Source organism: Triturus cristatus, chromosome 8 (genome assembly GCF_964204655.1).
Source record: "Triturus cristatus chromosome 8, aTriCri1.1, whole genome shotgun sequence".
Taxonomy (NCBI): domain Eukaryota; kingdom Metazoa; phylum Chordata; class Amphibia; order Caudata; family Salamandridae; genus Triturus; species Triturus cristatus.
In genome coordinates, this window is record NC_140591.1 from 1,658,067,652 (window position 1) to 1,658,086,573 (window position 18,922).

The 18,922-nt window shown below is 45.5% G+C and overlaps 1 protein-coding gene across 1 annotated transcript in view; it reads left to right on the forward strand.

The window, feature by feature from the left end:
• Positions 1–18,922, forward strand: part of LOC146808503 (transient receptor potential cation channel subfamily M member 2-like) — a 637,932-nt gene that overhangs the window by 57,638 nt on the left and 561,372 nt on the right. The window contains exon 3 of the mRNA XM_085623963.1: positions 16,772–16,888. Within this exon, the coding sequence (XP_085480089.1) occupies positions 16,772–16,888 (117 nt within the window). The remainder of the gene's footprint in view (positions 1–16,771; positions 16,889–18,922) is intronic.

The following is an 18,922-nucleotide window of genomic DNA, read 5'->3' on the forward strand; positions in this document are numbered from 1 at the left end:
TGGCTTTATATACCGACGGCGAATTTTCTGGTATGAAAATGCAGCAACTTGATCCGATGACCCTACAAGCCCCGCCCCTATCGGCCAGGATGACGTCAAGGACAAGACGATTTTGAAGCACAACAATCCGCATAGCAGACTGCTCTTCTGTTAAATTGCCTAAGGCGGAAATAGTTTCGTTCACTACTGCTTCAAGGGTTCTGGTTAATCTACGTATCAGCTTACTATTAGTGACTGTACCTATATAGGGAAAGAAACCTTTATTGAAATCTGTGTATTTTTCCCATGCTGTTTCAGTGTAATCGACAATTGGGAGATCTCTCTGTTGTCTATTGTGTACTAAATGGGTATTTCTGTGATAATCAGGAGGAGCTAGGAAAACAGGTGGCAGAAGGAATGCTATGTAACAGGTACCATCCCAATCTAAAGGTAGACATATATATGTGGTCTGGCCACATATGAAGTAGGAATGATGGGAAGCTCTAAATGTAGACTTGCCTTGGTCACTGAATTTTATTACAGTGGTGCATTTACTATGGCCCATGTGTATGGAACCATTCTTTCTTACACATAATTCCCCTTTTACTGGGAATACTGACATGGCGGGCAAGATTGGTGTAGCTTCAGATTCAACGTTCAGGATCATGAGGTTAAGTGTAAAATTACCTAATCCATATACTTCATTTTCTAGATCAGTTCCTGTTCTTTTGGGGAGTCCCTCCTTGTTAGGGTAGCAGACTTTAAGCAAAACTAGGTTCAGGTTTCCCCATACCCAGTTGTCTTGATAAACTGCGGAATTTGAATCTAAGGAATTAATCAAACTAAACCATGCTCCACAGGAGCCATTGTGTGTGAACGGATATGGAAAGAGGGGCAAAACTCCCTTATAGTTCTGATAGGGAGGGAGTCGGCCACATATCCAACAATTTGTGGCATTGCTGGTCTGATGGGAATGATGTAACATACTAATGAATGTGTTGTTGCGCAGCGCAAATCTATAGGACAACTCATGCGGAGGTAATTCGCTAAAAGAATGTTCTGCAGTTACATTGTAAGCACGCTTAAGAATAGGGTAATACATATGCAATAGTACGCTGAAAACGATGATCAGAAGGCTTAGAAAAAACAAAATTAATAGTGTTACTGTGCAGTGAATACGAAGTGATTTACAATACGCATGCTTTTTAAGCTGCATCTGCGGATTTCTTTCTCTATTCCGGTCTAGAGGATACATGTCAGAGACGAATTCAACCGATTCACCTTGGAGAGGACTTAAACAATCAAATTGTCTGACTTGCTAGACCTCAATTTTAGTTTGTAAAGTTCTGGTTTTGACTGCTCAACCAAGGGGAGCTTTGAGTCTGTCTGTGAGGGAATACAAGGTTGAGTATTCACACTGGATGGTAGTCCATAAAATTTCTTGATATGACTCGAGTGCAACCACCCTTTACGACCCTCAATCTTCACGGCTGTCCTTGTAGTTAGTAGAACTAGCTTCGGCGACTTCCACCTAGGCTCCAGTTGGGTCTTCCGGTCGAAATTCCGGACCAGAACCAGGTCACCAGGAACCACGTCATGGGGCTTCCCCTCAGTATTATCGGGAAAAGCTGCGGCTACCTGTGAACGACAAGATTGTAGTGCAGACATCAAGGAAGCTAGGTAATCTGTCAGCATATTACAGTCAACATCAGTGATTTTGCGAGGTACAGGCGTCCCCCACATATTTGGTGGTCTACCGAAGATCACCTCGTACGGGGATAGCCCTGTTCGAGAATGTGCTACCATTCTCATGTAAAAGAGCGCAACTGGTAAGGCTACTATCCAATCGACACCTTTTTCTCTACATATTTTGGACAATCTAATTTTCAGAGTTTGATTATGGCGTTCCACGAGACCTGCTGCCTCGGGATGTCGGACACAGTGAAATTTCCATTGGTAGCCTAACAAAAGGGAAACGTGTTTCATTAGTTCGGATGAGAACGGCTGGCCGTTATCTGAGTAGACAACACGTGGTAAACCGTACCGTGGGAAGAATTCTCGAACTAACTGTTTGGCAGTAGTCGGGGCGGTGTAATCTGAAACCGGGTAGGCTTCTGTCCAACGGGAAAGAGCACAGACAACTACGAGAACATATTTGAATCCTCGACATCGTTCCATCTGGATATAATCCATCTGGAGGACTTCAAAAGCATGATCGGGAGGTTGAAATCCACCCTGCTCTACGGGGATGCTTTTACCTGGATTAAACTGACAACATATCAGACAGGTACGAACTTTTTGTTTAGCTGCTGCTCGCAAGTGTTTGTTGAACCAAATGTGTTGAATGCTGTCTAGCATAGCTTTCTCTCCTAGGTGCGCTGGACTATGTATTGTATTAATGATGACTTGAACCATGGAGTCGGGAAGAAACCATATAGATTTTTCCTTCGTCATCCATCCTTGATCCGTTTGGATCCCTCCTAATTCAGTCCATTTCTTTATTTCTTCTGGTGTAGCATGTGTCTGTATGTCAATTACATCAAGGGCGGGATCCTTAACTGTCATGCAATGTGTTGGTGTCGGAACTATTGTTTTTGTCATGTCAGTTGTGTGAGTCTGTTTCTGAGCAGTCTGTTTAGCTGTTCTGTCAGCTAGGTCATTACCCTGAGAAATGATGTCGGTAACTTTTGTATGGGCTTTGCATTTCATAATCGATATTGCAGTGGGTAGATGAATCGCGTCCAATAGGGCTTGAATGAGGGGTCCGTGTTGGATGTGGGCACCGTGAGAAGTTAAATAACCTCTCTCTCGCCACAGTACGCCGAAGTCATGGACGACTCCGAATGCATAACGTGAATCTGTGTATATGTTGACTTTCTTATTCTTGGCTTGAATACAGGCTTGTGTCAGAGCGATGAGCTCTGCTGCTTGAGCTGACAAAGTGTTAATACAATTTGTTTCAATGACTTCAGTGTCTGTTGTGACTGCGTAAGCGGCCACTAACTCTCCTGTACTTGTTCTCATACATGACCCATCTACATACAATGTCAAGTCTGGATCCGACAAAGGGATATCTGTCAAGTCTTGTCTGGGTTTCGTCGTGATAGTAATGACTTCGACACAATCATGTGCCAATGGATCTGTTCCGCCCACTGGTAACAGTGTGGCAGGGTTTAACGTATTACAACGTCTGATTTCTATATGTGGCTGAAATAATGTCAATTCGTAACCGGTAAGTCTCGCTATAGTCAAGTGTTGTGTTTGTGTGCGGTTCAAGAGAACCTCTACTGCGTGTGGTACTTGTACTGTCAATTGGTGTCCTATCACTATGGCATCGCTTTGTCTGATTGCTAAAGCTGTTGCTGCCACCGATTTCAGGCACGCAGGAAGAGCCTGAGCTACTGGATCTAATGTACTAGAGAAATAAGCACATGGTTTGTGTGATCCTGCTTGTTCCTGAGTGAGTACTGACAAGGCAGTACCTTCGCGTTCTGTAACAAAGAGTGTAAACCGTTTACTGTAACATGGTGTTGCTAAAACAGGTGCTTGGCATAAAGCTTTCTTTAAGCTTTCAAAGGCGTGTGTGTGTTCTTGAGTCCAAGGGAGGACAGTCGATGTGGCTGCCTCCTGTGTTGTTAACTGGATGAGTGGTTTTGCTAGAAATGCATATTGAGGGATCCACTGCCTACAGTATGAAGTGAGGCCTATAAAAGCCCGCACCTCCTTTTGTGTCTTGGGTGGTGGCATGTTAGCGATTAACTGGATGCGGTCGGGTGTAAGCTGCCTTCCCTCCTTGGACAGCGAGTGCCCAAGGTAAACAACTCGCTGGACACAGAATTGCAGCTTAGAAGGGGACACCTTGTGCCCCTTGTCGGCCAGAAATTTTAAAACCGTCAGTGACGCTTTTTCACATTCAGGTTCGCTTCGGGCGGTGATCAGCAGATCATCGACATATTGAAGCAAGGCAGTGTTAACTGGCATGTGGATACTGTCAAGTTCTCGTTTCAGTGCTTGGCTATAGATGCTAGGGCTTTCCGTAAATCCTTGAGGTGCGCGTGTGAATTTAAAGCTTCGCCCATTTAAACTGAATCCGAACAGATATTGACTTTCCGGATCTATTGGGACGCTAAAGAAAGCATTCTTGAGATCAATTACAGTAAAGAACGTTGCTTCTGAATCTATGGCCGTTAATAATGAAGAGATATCTGGGACCACGGGGTATTGTGGTACAATACATTTATTTAATTCGCGCAGATCAATAACTAATCGATATACTGGTGATGCTTTTGGATCCGTTCTTTTAAGAATCGGAATTATCGGGGAATTACATACATTGGAGTCGGTTTCGACAACCACTCCTTGTACAATGAGCTCGCCAATGATTTGCAGCAAAGCCACAACAGCATCGGGTGGTAACTTGTATTGTCGCATTCGTGGTAGTATTACTCCTGTTTTTAGTGTGACTCGATATGGTGTAATGTTCATGCAACCAACATCAGTGGGGCCTTGTGCCCATAAATGTGTAGGTAAATTCTGCAGTCGGTGATCCATGTCTCTGGACACGTAGTGACCTTTGAAGTCACGTAGAAATAGTCGTACTCCTTCCGGAGAACAACATATTATGGCTCCTAGAGCTTTCAATGTTTTTATACCTAACAAGTTTTCTGGACATGATTTAGTAAGCAATAAATCTGTAGTACGTGTCAATGGGCCAATCGTAAGTGGAAGAGGTTGTGTTACGTCATTAATTATGGGTTTTCCTGAGAATCCAAGGGAAATATTCTGTGAGCCTGAGAGGGGTGCCCCTGGAACTTCACTGCGTCTTATAGTTGTTCTGCTTGCCCCTGTATCAAGTAAAAACTTTCTGTCTTCCCCTAATAGTTCACTATGTACATAAGGTCCCTCTTGGTCTACAGGAACCTCAATAAGGGGTAAGCCAACTTCCCTCTCTAGGCTATTTCATGTATATCGCTGATAATCGGGATAATCTGCTTGTGCATACTGATACATCTGTTGTGTTGTTGCTTGTGTTGCAGCAATAGGCTGCGCTTGTGGTGGTGCTACGGTCTGTTGTGGAGCTCCCTGTTGCGGAGCTAGTTGTTGCGGAGCTAACCTAGGTTGTGCATGCTGAGGGATTTGTTGTTGATTCTGATCCTGTCTAGGTGGACGTGGTCTCTCCTGGGTTCTACCTGTAGCAATATTATGTTTCAGGACTGGACAATCGTGTATATAATGACCTGGTTGTTTACAATAGTTGCATGTCCCTTTCGTAGGACCTGCGGAATCACCTTTTTGATGACCATCAGCTGGGACTGACTGAGCAACAAGCATTTTCATTTTTGTATCTTTCATACGTCTTTGTTCGTGTTCTTGTTCTTCTCTAATTCTATTGTGGTGATATTGTAACATCTGTAACATCTGTGATGGGGTATTACCTTGCCAGGTACTTTCGAATTTCAATACTCTATTCTTGACTTGCAGCAGAGAATTTTCAACTAATTTTGTCACAAACAGATGTGGATATGACTCACTACTGGCTTTTATGCCACTATTTATACCAAAACATTTTTCAAATCGGGAATAGAAATCACTAGTGTCTTCATCTGGCTTTTGTTTACAGGCTGATATCGCACCCCAGTCTTCCTTTTTCGTAGTTAATAAACGTGGCAGTACCTGCACTAGTAGTCCTGCTAGTGCTGTAGTCTTTTCCCCAAGTCCTGCTCCTGCAGCTCGGGCCCTTTCTTCGTTTTCTAATGCTGTCCAATCTATCTTTTGGTCTCCCACCTCCCATTCCTTTTCTTTAAGTTTCTCATAAACACCGGCGGGTAATAGGACTTTTAATATTTTCATAATGTCGGGGTAGGTATACTCTCCCATGAGTAACATGTCCTTTATTTCACGGTGGAAACCTGCTGGATCCTTGTCATGGCTGGGTACTACTTTCTTCATTTCTAATAATTCCAGTTTAGTTATAGGCGTGTACACAAACACGCGTGTAAAGTTATTACCGTCACCTCTGATTGGGTGTACTTCGCGTAACGGGTTCTGTCTATCTATGTGATACATTTTTCTTCCTATGATGGGAACTGGAACGTGTTCTGGGCATACGAAAGTTAAATATTGGTTTCGGAATTCTAGAATCTCTTTAATCAAATCAGTACCTGACCCTCTCCATATATTTGTGAGTAGTTCTGTCAATATGTCAGGTAAGGGTCCTGGATCGGAGTGTTGGCTTTTATATAATATAAGGAGGTGTTGAATCATGTATATACTAGCTAAACGCTGTTCGTATGGGTCAAGATTCAGAAACGTGTGTGCAAGTACATCATCATTGTAGTCGCTGGGACTGTCAGCCCATTGTACTGCTGACCTGGCTAATTCTTGTTCGTCCAGGGAATCGAGCATGTGGTACCCCCTTCGATCGCGGAGTAATTTATCAGCGGCTTGGAATAGGTGCTCGGGGGATTTTGTATTTAACATAGGATTTGGAAAATGTCTATTATATTCTGGACGTATTGGACGTATCTGATCATTAAAGCCTCTAGTATTATTATGGGGTCTTCCTCTACCTACGTAAGCTATCGTCTCCAATTGTTCTGAATCTTGCTCCTCCTCTTCTTCTGATTCTACTCTGTCTGTTTCTCGTCTTTCTTTATGTATTCGTTCTACTTCCTTGCGGATTTTTCGACACATGGCGATTATACACGCCTGTCTATCATGTTTCTCTTCTGATATGTTCTGACCCCATTTGACAAGTTTTTGCATGGTATCATGATCTGCCCCGGGCCTGTCTTGATTCCTAATTACACAATTTATGAAAAAACGTAGTAGTTGTCTTTGTACATCCACTTTCTGGTATTCCATAGCTTCGTTAATACTTTCTGAACCTCGCCCTGTTTGGACAAAGCGATATATATTGTCTAGGTGTTCAACCATTCCTGGTATCGTCATTAAATATAATGTAGCTCGTCGTATACGTAGTGATGATATGAGCAATTTGTCCTGTCTACCTGGCACTGGATCGTATCTACAATCCACAAGCTGTTCTTTAAACATGTCGGATGTCGCTAATTGGGGTGTACGTTGGAGTGCTAAATCTCTAAGGGTCTGTTTATTTCACGGCGGTGTGGCAAACATGTCTGTCGTACCTCCTGTAGCACCATCTGAGGTGCTAGGCACGAAAGGATTCGTTGGACGTAGGATAGAGATTGTAGATGTGGGAAAAACTGTAGACACAGACGGACCTGTGGGAACTTGTGTAGGAGGTTGTAGTTGCGGGGATACAGACGGATGCTCTTGGTGTTGAACACCATCGGCAAGCGGTATGTGTGGTATGGCATTAGCATACTCGGGAGCTACGTCATCTAAATAGGAGGAAAGGAAAACGTCCTTTGCTGTTTTGGGATGTGTTTTGGGATGTGCTTTTATCGGGAGTAATGGAGAAGTTAAGTCTTTTGGTATTTCCGGGATAGCCTTAGGTAACCCTTCGGCCAGAAGAGGATACATACCATTCATAAGAGTGTTTCTTTGTCTATCTACTTGTTCTGAGTTTACTCGGGTACCTTCCTCAAGTAATAGATTTTCTCGGGTTTTATTTGAATTCTCTCTACCTTTCTCTTCCTGTCTGAGTGCTTTTTCTGTACGTCTATATGATTCTTTACGCCATAATTCAATGGCATCTTTCTGTGACTGTCTGGCTTTCTTTTTCCATAATTCTTCTTCTACTCTCATGATGCAATCTGCATCCCAGGTCCCTGCTGCGGGCCATCTCTGATTTTCTGGCAAATCCTTGGTGTAGTCCACCCATAAATCAAGAAATAATACGGCATCTAGGCCATGCTTATGATACATAAAGTACCCTGGAGTATCCCTTGGTGGGATGGGAACAGCTTCTTCGAGTACACCTTTTCTAGTTTTGATCTGTCTTAGTTTCGAAAAGAGCGGCATTTTTAGACCTTATTACTAGAACACACTTTATACAAGGAACACAATAATGAACAGTCATTCACACCACAATATATAGAACGTATTAAAACATTTTAACACTTAACAGTTTTAACGAACGATGATAACTAATAGAAAACTAGTTACTGACATAATACTGACACTAGATAATACTTATTTATATGCAAGACATACTATATATACTGCTAAACAGTACAGATACACTGCTGAAACAGTGCAGACCGGATTTGTGTACCCAAACCCGTCTTGACCGGCACAGACTATGTGCACGTTAAATGCCTCCCCGGTAATGGTACTCACCGGGTAGCTCGGAACGGAAGGCCTCGGAACGGAACTGAAACTGGACCGGACTGGACTCGACTTGATTGGACTCGGAACTTCGGAACCTGGTGGGCCTCTGTATACCTCGGATCTTGCTCTCTCAGCTAGGCTCTGGTCGGGATACTTCGCACTTCTCACCGCCTCGTCTGGGTGTTGATCGCAGCCTCAGTCGCCCCCGCTTGGCCGGAGGGAGATACAGGAAATCCTGCAGGTACGCGTTTTTGTCCGTTCAGCTGTGGCAGGAGACCGGGCCTGCAACGCACCTCCGGCGCATGAGATGAGAAAGTGTCCCTGTTCGGGCGCCAATTTATGTGGTAAATATTTCATTACCGGTACTATTTTTTATGCGGTAAAGTCTAGTAAGAATAACTCAGTAAATATAAGAGGCAGAATCCGTGGTATTAGAGGTTTAAAAAGGCTTTATTCCTATACAAAGGAATGCAATTCGAATTGCAGGCTTCTATTCCATCACCACGAAAGTTCAGGAAGGAAGGGCATACATTATTGACAGATAATCGGTTTTATAGGAAAATGCATTTACAGTGAAACAGATGCAAGAGGCGTAACAGCTGATAATACAGATAAACTGTGCATACGTAACTAATAGAGGCGGTCATATGGGCGTAATTTAATAAACGTCATTATACATGATGTCACAAGTGGGTGGATCCATAAAAGAATCCTGCGATGTCAGCAGAAATATTTGGCAGAGATGCGCGCACAGCCGCATGACGTGTGATTGACGTGCAACTAGAGGGTGAAAGGGACTTGACATTTAGCTCTACATGTGGAGACAGAAGTCTGGGGGTCATGTCAACCTAATCCCAAATCATATCTAATATCCTATGTTTAAAGAACTGTGTTATCCAAAAGGAAAGGTCTCTAGGATAGAATCTATTCTATACTGCCTGTTAGTGCGTGTACAGGCGTCTAAGTGTCTACATGAGATGCGAGGGAGTAGGAATATTCCATGGTAACGGGGCCTATGAATTACTTGCATGAGGACAGCGAGGCCTGGCCCTTTGCACGGTAGCTGGAGGAATGTTTACCTAAACTGCTAGACAGGAATGCATCGGATGAGGAGCGGAGTAGATAATCTTGAAGGTGAAATACAGTTTTTGGCAGGCAATATGCTGGATCAGGCACCGTTAGCCGCGCAGGGAGTAGGACAAAGTTCATAGATACAGATGCAGGCTCAGACTGGAGCTTTCAGAGGCAGAAGACAGGAAAAGGCTTGATGACAGAATTCAGGGCCTACTCGCCTGAATCTGTAAAATGTGGAAAGTGAACCATATAAAGTCGGTGGCCTTTCATACTTAGGAATGGAATATCTGACCCATTCTTGGCGGATCTGAAAGAGGACATGTTGATGGTGGACGCACATGTATTTGCGTCTTCAAACTGGAACTGGAGGGAACATACATGTACGTATAGCATGCACATGGAGCCGTTGGGGTCTACGATAGGGGACATAACTGATCACAAAATTCATATTTCCTCAAAATGATGAAGGAAACGCCGGAAACAACGACATCACCCCTTCGCAAGACCTCTGCAACTCCCTCGCTTCCTACTTTCACAACAAGATCGCGGACATACACGACAGCTTCAGCACTCAACCGACGCACGCCACGACCGCAGGACCTCCACCCACCACCACCCTCCGCGCCTGGACCCCGGTCAACACCGAAGACACCGTCCACACGATGAACTCCGTCCACTCCGGATCTCCTACCGACCCCTGCCCTCACCACGTCTTCAACAAAGCCGACGTTGTCATCGCACCCCACCTGCGGGACATCATCAACACCTCATTCGACACCGCCACCTTCCCCGAGAGCTGGAAGCACGCCGAACTCAGCGCTCTACTGAAGAAACCTACAGCAGATCCCACCGAACTCAAGAATTACCGCCCCATCTCGCTCCTCCCGTTTCCAGCCAAAGTCATCGAGAAGACCGTCAACAAACAGCTGGCCGCCTTCCTCGAGACAAATGGATCCCTCGACCCATCACAGTCCGGTTTCCGTGCCAACCACAGCACCGAGACCGCCCTCATCGCCGCCACCGACGACATCCGAGCCCTGATGGACAACGGGGAAACAGCGGCCCTCATCCTCCTAGACCTCTCCGCGGCTTTCGACACGGTCTGCCACCGCACCCTAGTGCAGCGCCTCAGCAACGTCGGAATCCAGAAGAAGGTGCTGGAATGGATCGTCTCCTTTCTCGACGGAAGAACACAAAGAGTCCGCCTACCACCGTACAAGTCAGAGGCCACCAAAGTCATCTGCGGCGTCCCACAAGGATCCTCACTGAGCCCGACTCTCTTCAACGTCTACATGAGCCCCCTCGCGGCCATCGCATGCCAACACAACCTCAACATAATCTCCTACGCCGACGACACCCAGCTGATCCTCTCCCTGACCAACGAACCCGCCACCGCCAGAGCCAACCTGCACGAGGGGATGAGAGAGGTAGCCGAGTGGATGACGACGAGCCGCCTGAAACTGAACTCAGATAAGACGGAGGTCCTCATCCTGGGCTCCTCGCCCTCCGCCTGGGACGACTCCTGGTGGCCCCCCGCCCTGGGCACCGCACCCAAATCGACGGACCACGCACGCAACCTGGGTTTCATCTTGGACTCCTCCCTCTCCATGACCAAGCAAGTCAACAACGTCTCCTCGTCATGCTTCAACATCCTGCGCATGCTGCGGAAGATCTTCTGGTGGATCCCCACAGAGACCAGGAAGACCGTCACCCAGGCCCTCGTCACCAGCCGACTGGACTACGGCAACGCACTCTATGCCGGAACCACCGCCAAGATCCAGAAGAGGCTCCAGCGCATCCAGAACGCCTCAGCCAGACTCATCCTCGACATCCCACGACACAGCCACATCTCCGGACACCTAAGAGACCTGCACTGGCTCCCGGTCAACAAGAGAATCACCTTCCGCCTCCTTACCACGCACACAGAGCTCTCCACGACCAAGGCCCGAGCTACCTCAACAACCGAATCAACTTCTACGCTCCCAAACGCCACCTCCGATCCGCCAGCCACGCCCTCGCCGCCGTCCCACGCATCCGCAGAGCCACCACAGGAGGAAGGTCCTTCTCCTACCTGGCCGCCAAGACCTGGAACTCCCTCCCGGCAGACCTGCGCCTGACCCAAGACCACCTCTCCTTCAGGAAGAAGCTCAAGACCTGGCTGTTCGAGCAGTAGCGGCACCCCCCCCCCCCCATAGCGCCTCGAGACCCTACGGGTAGGTAGCGCGCTCTATAAATGTCTTTGATTGATTTAGAAAACAATAGGGGCATATTTATAATAGAAGTGATGGAGTACGGCATTAGCCTTCTTGGCTTAACACTACGCTCCGCCATTTCTGAAACACAGGGCTGCACCATATTTACAACAATATGGTGTAGCCCTGCATTTTCCCTTGCACTGGTGCTACATTTAGCTGCCTAGCACCAACGCAGGCACCCTTGCACCATAGTGCAAGGTTGCCTGCTTTGCAGGGGAAGATTGCTTATGTGCAGGACATTTCTGCTTTAAATATTGTCATTTGAGGTGAAGTAATAAATAAAGACAAAAGACTGCAGCCTGGCAAGGATGGGAATGGAAGTGTGGACTTTTTCCTCACAGTCCTTTAGAACTTTTCAAAATGAATGGTGACACTGAAAAAAACAAGAACTCTGGGTCTGGGACAGACACCGTCCTGCAAATGAACAATCTTAATGCAACACATATAGAAGTAGCAAAACGTCATTTTTTTAAATGATTGTTTTTGCGCAGGAAGGGACACCTTCCTGCATATAAACAATCAATGGGGTTTTGCTGTTTCCATGTGTGCAGCACAATGCAGCAAACATGTAAACAGCAAAAACGAGGAGGAATTAAAAATTGTTCCTCGTTCCGCCAGGTTTTCCCTGGTCTTAATTTTAGCACTACCCCATATTGCTGCCCCATATTTTCGCCACCCTTGTAAATATGGGGCAGCATCAAAAATCAACAGGTGTTGCGGTGGAACAGCCACTTCAACACCCATTACCCTCCCCTTTCACGCTAAGTATAGCTTTAAAGGGTTCCTTCTTTACAAGACACCATTACCCACTTTGTAAATAAGTCAAAGCCCCTGTCACCACCACAACATTGTGCAAAGTGACTTTGTGGTGGCGATAGGGGCTTGTAAATATGCCCTAAGAGTGCCTTGTCACCACAGAATAAACACTATGCATTCATGTCATAATTATCAATAGCGACTGCCTTCCTCGATAGCAAAAGAAAGTATGAAGGTTCTCTTCTCTACTTCGATAACTGGCTGGCCGACTGAGAATACTATGATGATAGAGATGACTGATTTTTTAATTCTTCCTCTAATTCTGATTCTTGCTAGAAGCCTATTCAGGTACCTGAGAGAGCACTGAGGTGGAGAGAGAAGCTTACCCCTAACCTTATTATCATTTATTGTAGGTGCAGCAAGGACATCAAAATATGTTAATCTCTCTCTGCCCTGTAGTTGAATCCCTTCTTAGTTTCTCACTGTTTTCCTGAACATCTGCATGCAGAGAGGAAATTGCTCATGCTTACTCCCCTAAACATGGTATGATTGGCATATAACTAACTGGCATATTTAATTTACATGTAAGTAACTTGTAGAGTGGTATACCATATACTCAGGGCCTGAAAATGAAAAACTACCAGTTGCTCTGTGTTAGAAATGGGATTTCTGGTTGGCTAGGGCTTGCGCCAAAGCCAGGCAGAAACCACCACTCTAGTCAGGGCAAGGGAGTTACACGCCAAAGATAACCCCTGCTCACCCCCTTGGTAGCTTGGCACGAGCAGTCAGGCTTATCCCAGGGGCAATGTGTAAAGCGTTAGCGCACGCACACAGCAACAACATCCCAGGCACACTACAAAAGGAACTCCACACAAGGTTATATCAAAAATAGCCTTTGTATTCTCATAACACATTAGAATAGTACTCACATAATATACATGGTGCCACCAGGCACTAGGTCATATCTACAAGGGATTATGTACACCTGACAGGGCCAACTGGACCACTGCCAGAATCATCACAAAGTGAATTTAGTAAACGTAAGACATATCATAAATGTACAACCAGTAATCACTGGTAACCACTGTACTCAGCATCAGCCTGTAACAAACTACATTATGCACACTATCACATTAGGCGCGAATGACATTCTGCACCAACCCCACCAGCATAATCTGCAATCATCTCATAAGTCTAAACGCATTAGACCCTAACCTCCTAAGCATACTCACATTAGGAAATAATCTCAGTGGAACATAATCTCACTAACATAAACCATATATGCAAAACAACCTCATAATCATAAAAACACATTTAGAGGTATAAAACAGGGTGCGTCAATTATACTATATGAATCACATTTCCTAGCACCACATAAATCTCATTGGGGCCGGGCGCCCTACAATCCTAACAGTCCCCCTGGCTAATTGGCCATCTCAAAGGGGGCTCTTTATGCCCTATGTCCAAGAGTCAGGGCGCACTGCCAATGCAGCAGAAGTCAAACGTGCGCAATTTGCGCAGACCTAAATGTTGCAGCTGGCACTAAGTGCTGCGCAGCTGTGAAAGTATGGGGCAAAGGAGTGCATCTCACTCCTCATTCAAAAGACATGTCCCCAAAGAAAGAATAGCCCAAACGTTGCAGCTGCCCACTACTTGCTGCGCTGCTGCGAATATCAAATGAAGCCTGGACACTTCCGGTGCCTTTAGAACAAATGTGCGACGTTTCAGCTGCCCACTCAGGTGCGATGAAGCTGAGAATACAGTAAAGGGGCCCTGGCACATCTGTGCATTCGGGGCCTCACTGGGGCTCTCTTAAATAATATTGCCCCCAAAATGTTGCAGTTGCCCACTGTCAAGCGGGGCAACTGTAAAAGGAAATGGCCAACACAGGAAAGCACGGGCACCACTGGCCCTCGAGACCACCACTGGGCTCTTTAAGCAAATATGCCAACCACGTTGGAGCGGCCCGCAACGGCAGGTCTGCTCATGAAAAAAATAGCTCCTGGCCATGCATCCCGCCCAGCCCTCACTCACCGGGCTGCAACACGCGGGCTCCTGAGTTCTCCGGTCTCCCTGGTGTTAGGGCCACTTCTCCTGTTGCGGGGCTTTCCTTCTTCTCTCGGGAGCCCCACGCTGCTACTGGCAGACTCAGCCGCCTCTCTTTTCACCCGGGCCCCCTCCTGGGACCCTGGACTTCTGTGGGCATAGGCGGGGCTCACCCTCGCACATGGGAGCCCCGCTGAACTGCTGCAACACTTCCCTGCCTTCACCCGCACCCCCTCCTGATTTGCATATGGCTGGGTCCAAACTGGAGTGGCATGGCAAGCAAAAAATGATGGATTTAGGCCCAGATCTCTGTACTGGTGAATGTATGACATTGTTCTGCATTCTGTCCATCAATAGTTCTTTTTGCATTTGTCACCCCGAGTGGGACTAGTATGCTCAGACGTGAGTCCCATGCTCTCTATGCCACTGGAATCAAGCTATGCTGGCTGAAGAGGGGTGAAACCCCGAAACCGGTCCGAGGATGCTTGTTTCCAGTCCAGGGAGGACCTGGCCTGGCAGTTCGGGCTGGACTGTTCCCATTGGGTACAGGGTCAAGACTGATTTGCATATGGCTGGGTCCAAACTGGAATGGCATGGTGAGCAAAAAAGGATGGATTTAGGCCCATATCTCTGTACTGGGGTGAATGTATGACATTGTTCTGCATTCTGTTCATCAATAGTTCTAAAAGGAAATGGCCAACACAGGAAAGCACGGGCACCACTGGCTCTCGAGACCACCACTGGGCTCTTTAAGCAAATATGCCAACCACGTTGGAGCGGCCCACGAAGGGCGGGTCCGCTCATGAAATAAATAGCTCCTGGCCATGCATCCCGCCCAGCCCTCACTCACCGGGCTGCAACACGCGGGCTCCTGAGTTCTCCGTTCTCCCTGGTGCTGGGTCCACTTCTCCTGTCTGCGGGGCTTCCCTTCTTCTCACGGGATCCCCGCGCTGCTACTGGCAGACTCGGCCACCTCTCTTTTCACCTGGGCCCCCTCCTGGGACCCTGGACTTCTGCGAGCATAGGCGGGGCTCACCCTCGCACATGGGAGCCCCGCTGAACTGCTGCAACACTTCCCTGCCTTCACTCGCACCCCCTCCTGATTTGCATTTGGCTGGGTCCAAACTGGAATGGCATGGCGAGCAAAACATGATGGATTTAGGCCCAGATCTCTGTACTGGGGTGAACGTATGACATTGTTCTGCATTCTGTCCATCAATAGTTCTTTTTGCATTTGTCACCCCGAGTGGGACGGGTATGCTCAGACGTGAGTCCTGTGCTCTCCATGCCACTGGAATCAAGCTATGCTGGCTGAAGAGGGGTGAAACCCCAAAACCGGTCCTAGGGTGCTTGTTTCCAGTGCAGGGAGGACCTGGCTTGGCAGTTCGGGCTGGGCTGTTCCCATTGGGTACAGGGTCAAGACTGATTTGCATATGGCTGGGTCCAAACTGTAATGGCATAGTGAGCAAAAAAACGATGGATTTAGGCCCAGATATCTGTACTGGGGTGAATGTATGACATTGTTCTGCATTCTGTCTATCAATAGTTCTTTTTGCATTTGTCATCCTGAGTGGTACGGGTATGCTCAGACGTGAGTCTCGTGCTCTCCATGCCACTGGAATCAACCTATCCGGGCTGAAGAGGGGTGAAGCCCCGAAACCGGTCCTAGGATGCTTGTTTCCAGTCCAGGGAGGACCTGGCCTGGCAGTTCGGGCTGGACTGTTCCCATTGGGTACAGGGTCAAGAATGATTTGCATATGGGTGGGTCCAAACTGGAATGGCATGGTGAGCAAAAAAGCAATGAATTTAGACCTGATAAAGTGACATGTTAGTCATGAAATAAGAGTTGAAAAGGGAAGAATGCAGTCAAGAAATGATGAAACGAACATTAAAACTACTTTTTTTAAATTGAAGTTAAAAGGTCTGAACTTATAATGATGTTCATAGTTTTAATAGAATGAATGATAAACTCTTTTTTGACACCCTTATCTGTTACACCAGGGGTGTATGGATAATAATGATATGCCTTCAGAGTTTAACTCTTCCACCAAAAATCTTCTTCCTCAAACTCTTTAGTTGCCTTGCCTCTACAGCTAGAAAGTATTAGAACTCCTTGGGTTCAACATCTTCTGTCACTCTGGGAAAAGAAAGTAAGAAAATTGACTCCAATGGGAAAACATGCCCAACCTTGCTACCTTCATTAGGGCTGCGGACACTGGACCAGTTTATGGTGGTGGTACCATTCTGCTGAATACGACCCCCTTAGACTTTCTCTACATTCCATATTAATTTATATTTTTTGTAAACTGGGCTCACTAAGTGAAGTAAGAGTAATAATCTTCATATTTTGACCCACAAACCTTTAGTTTAACTTCAACCTGTGGTGCTTTTTTCTTCTGAAATAGGGCATACATGACACTAATGGGCAGCGTCCATCAAAAGTCAAATATCCGATCCGAGTTCTTCTTATCTGGGCCGTCATGCAGAACCGAGGGAAGTTGGCAGAAATCCTATGGAAACAGGTAAGGAACACTTAATCTTCAAGGCAGTAACTTAGAATATGGTTGTAACCAAATTTGAACTAAAACAATAGAGACTGCAGAATATCAACCACAAAGATTTCATCAAGGTGTGTTTATGAAGGTAGGTATAGATTTCAAGTGGTATAGTAAGATCAAGCTCTGGTTTTCAAAAATTGGAATGGTGCAACTCTGGGAGGATCCAGGATCTATGACCAAACTCACGGTCCCCCTTGATAAAAAAAGGTTTTGGGATCTAATGATCTCAGAAAGGGTTGACCGGTTAGCACATGGCACATGTCAAAGGAGTATTTGCCTTTGAAGGGTTTTTGGATGATATTGAACCGCCCCAGGCTTGAGTCTTGTATGTTCAGTTCAGATATGGAACCTTTCCTTTGAATGCATGGAAGAGCTCTTGGGGAAACATGTCTGTAAATCCTTTGTGTCCTTTATGCCATATTTCCCCCGAAACCATCGAGCATTTTTTTTTCTGTTGTTCCTTTTATGCTGAACTCAGGAAAACTTGGCTGGCCCCTGTATGTCGTATTTTATCTTTTAAATGTCCACTGGAAGCAATACGTATATTTAAATCAGATACTACAAGCTGGCTAGTATTTGCTGTCTCAAGGTTTTTAATGTTTGCGTGGTGGAAAAGGCTAAAAACGAGCAAACCTGTTCTTGTGACATAACTTTAATTAGGTTAAGTGGTATTTGTTAGACGCATGTACACTGATTTAAAAAAAACAAGAAATACAAATCTAGTAGCCTGTTTTACTGTATTGTAAACATTTTTTTATGGTTTTTATATTGATGCACATTTTAAATATTGTTCTTAATGATAATGTACTGTATTTGAAATGTGAATGATCATATTTTTGATCGATTGAATAAATATATATTATTCCTAACTCTGTTATTTGCAACTATATATTTTAAAAAGTTACGTAGATGTAGGTTTAAAAATGGTAAATCTATAGTCTTATATACTTACATTGGCACTATAATAGTAGTCGATGTTCTGAAGTCGATCTTTTAACAGGCATCATGATTTGTGATTCAACTTTTGTAGCTTGGGGAGTGCGGATGCGGTATTCTAAACCTGCTTTCCCTAAGATCATTTTGAGGAAGGAAAAGTTCCAGGTGGTCACAGAATGTCAGTGTTGCTTTGCATCTCTGGAAAATGAACAACATGTTGGACATGACAGCAAATCTACATTTTCCATGAATCTGTAAGCTCTGAGGTTGTTTAGAGATGGTAGGAGCTATTTTAAATCCTTGATTAGATTTGTCCTAGTGTTCAACATCATCCTTGCTAGGCAGTCGACACAGTGTTTTTGCATCCAGGACCGTGCTACTTGGATTTGTAAATCTTTAGAGAACAGTTCTTTCTTTCAGAGTTTGTTGGATAACATTGGGGAAAACAGAAAAGTTATCCAGAATTAAGTTTTGACAGTCACCACTGGGTAGTTATATTTAGGACCTCATTTCCATACAAAAATGATTTTTTGGTTTGCTAATAACTTTGGTGCCATTTGATGAATCTCCACAAAAACATACCCCAAAAATATTTCATCCACCTCACCTTTATCCTGGAAAGTTTTGGGGTGATCTGTCAAGCAAGGGCCAAGAAAAAGGAGGGGTCGAAAAACACATTTTCCTCCTGCACTCTTTGATAGGAAAATTAGGCACAGCTACTTTCAAGTTACACCAATTTTGGCAGAAAGCTAGATCTTGGTCCAGAAAGCGTGCTATGTGTGATTTGGTGTAAAACTGTACAGTCGTTTTTGAGAAATTAAGGTTAACATTCTATGCATGTAAATGAATCACGCTGTAGATAATCCACAGAGCTGACAGATCTAAAGGTCAGATCTGATTGGCTGACCCCACATCTACAAAGATATGTCATCAGCAATGTTCCCTCTAATTTTTTTCCTCTGTGTGCGGCAGTGTAGGGTCTCTGTGCGCTGCCGCCATGGCTGTGTGCGCCATGAGCCAGACCGCGCTTGTGCGCAGCGCCAAATATCACTCCAAACTTTT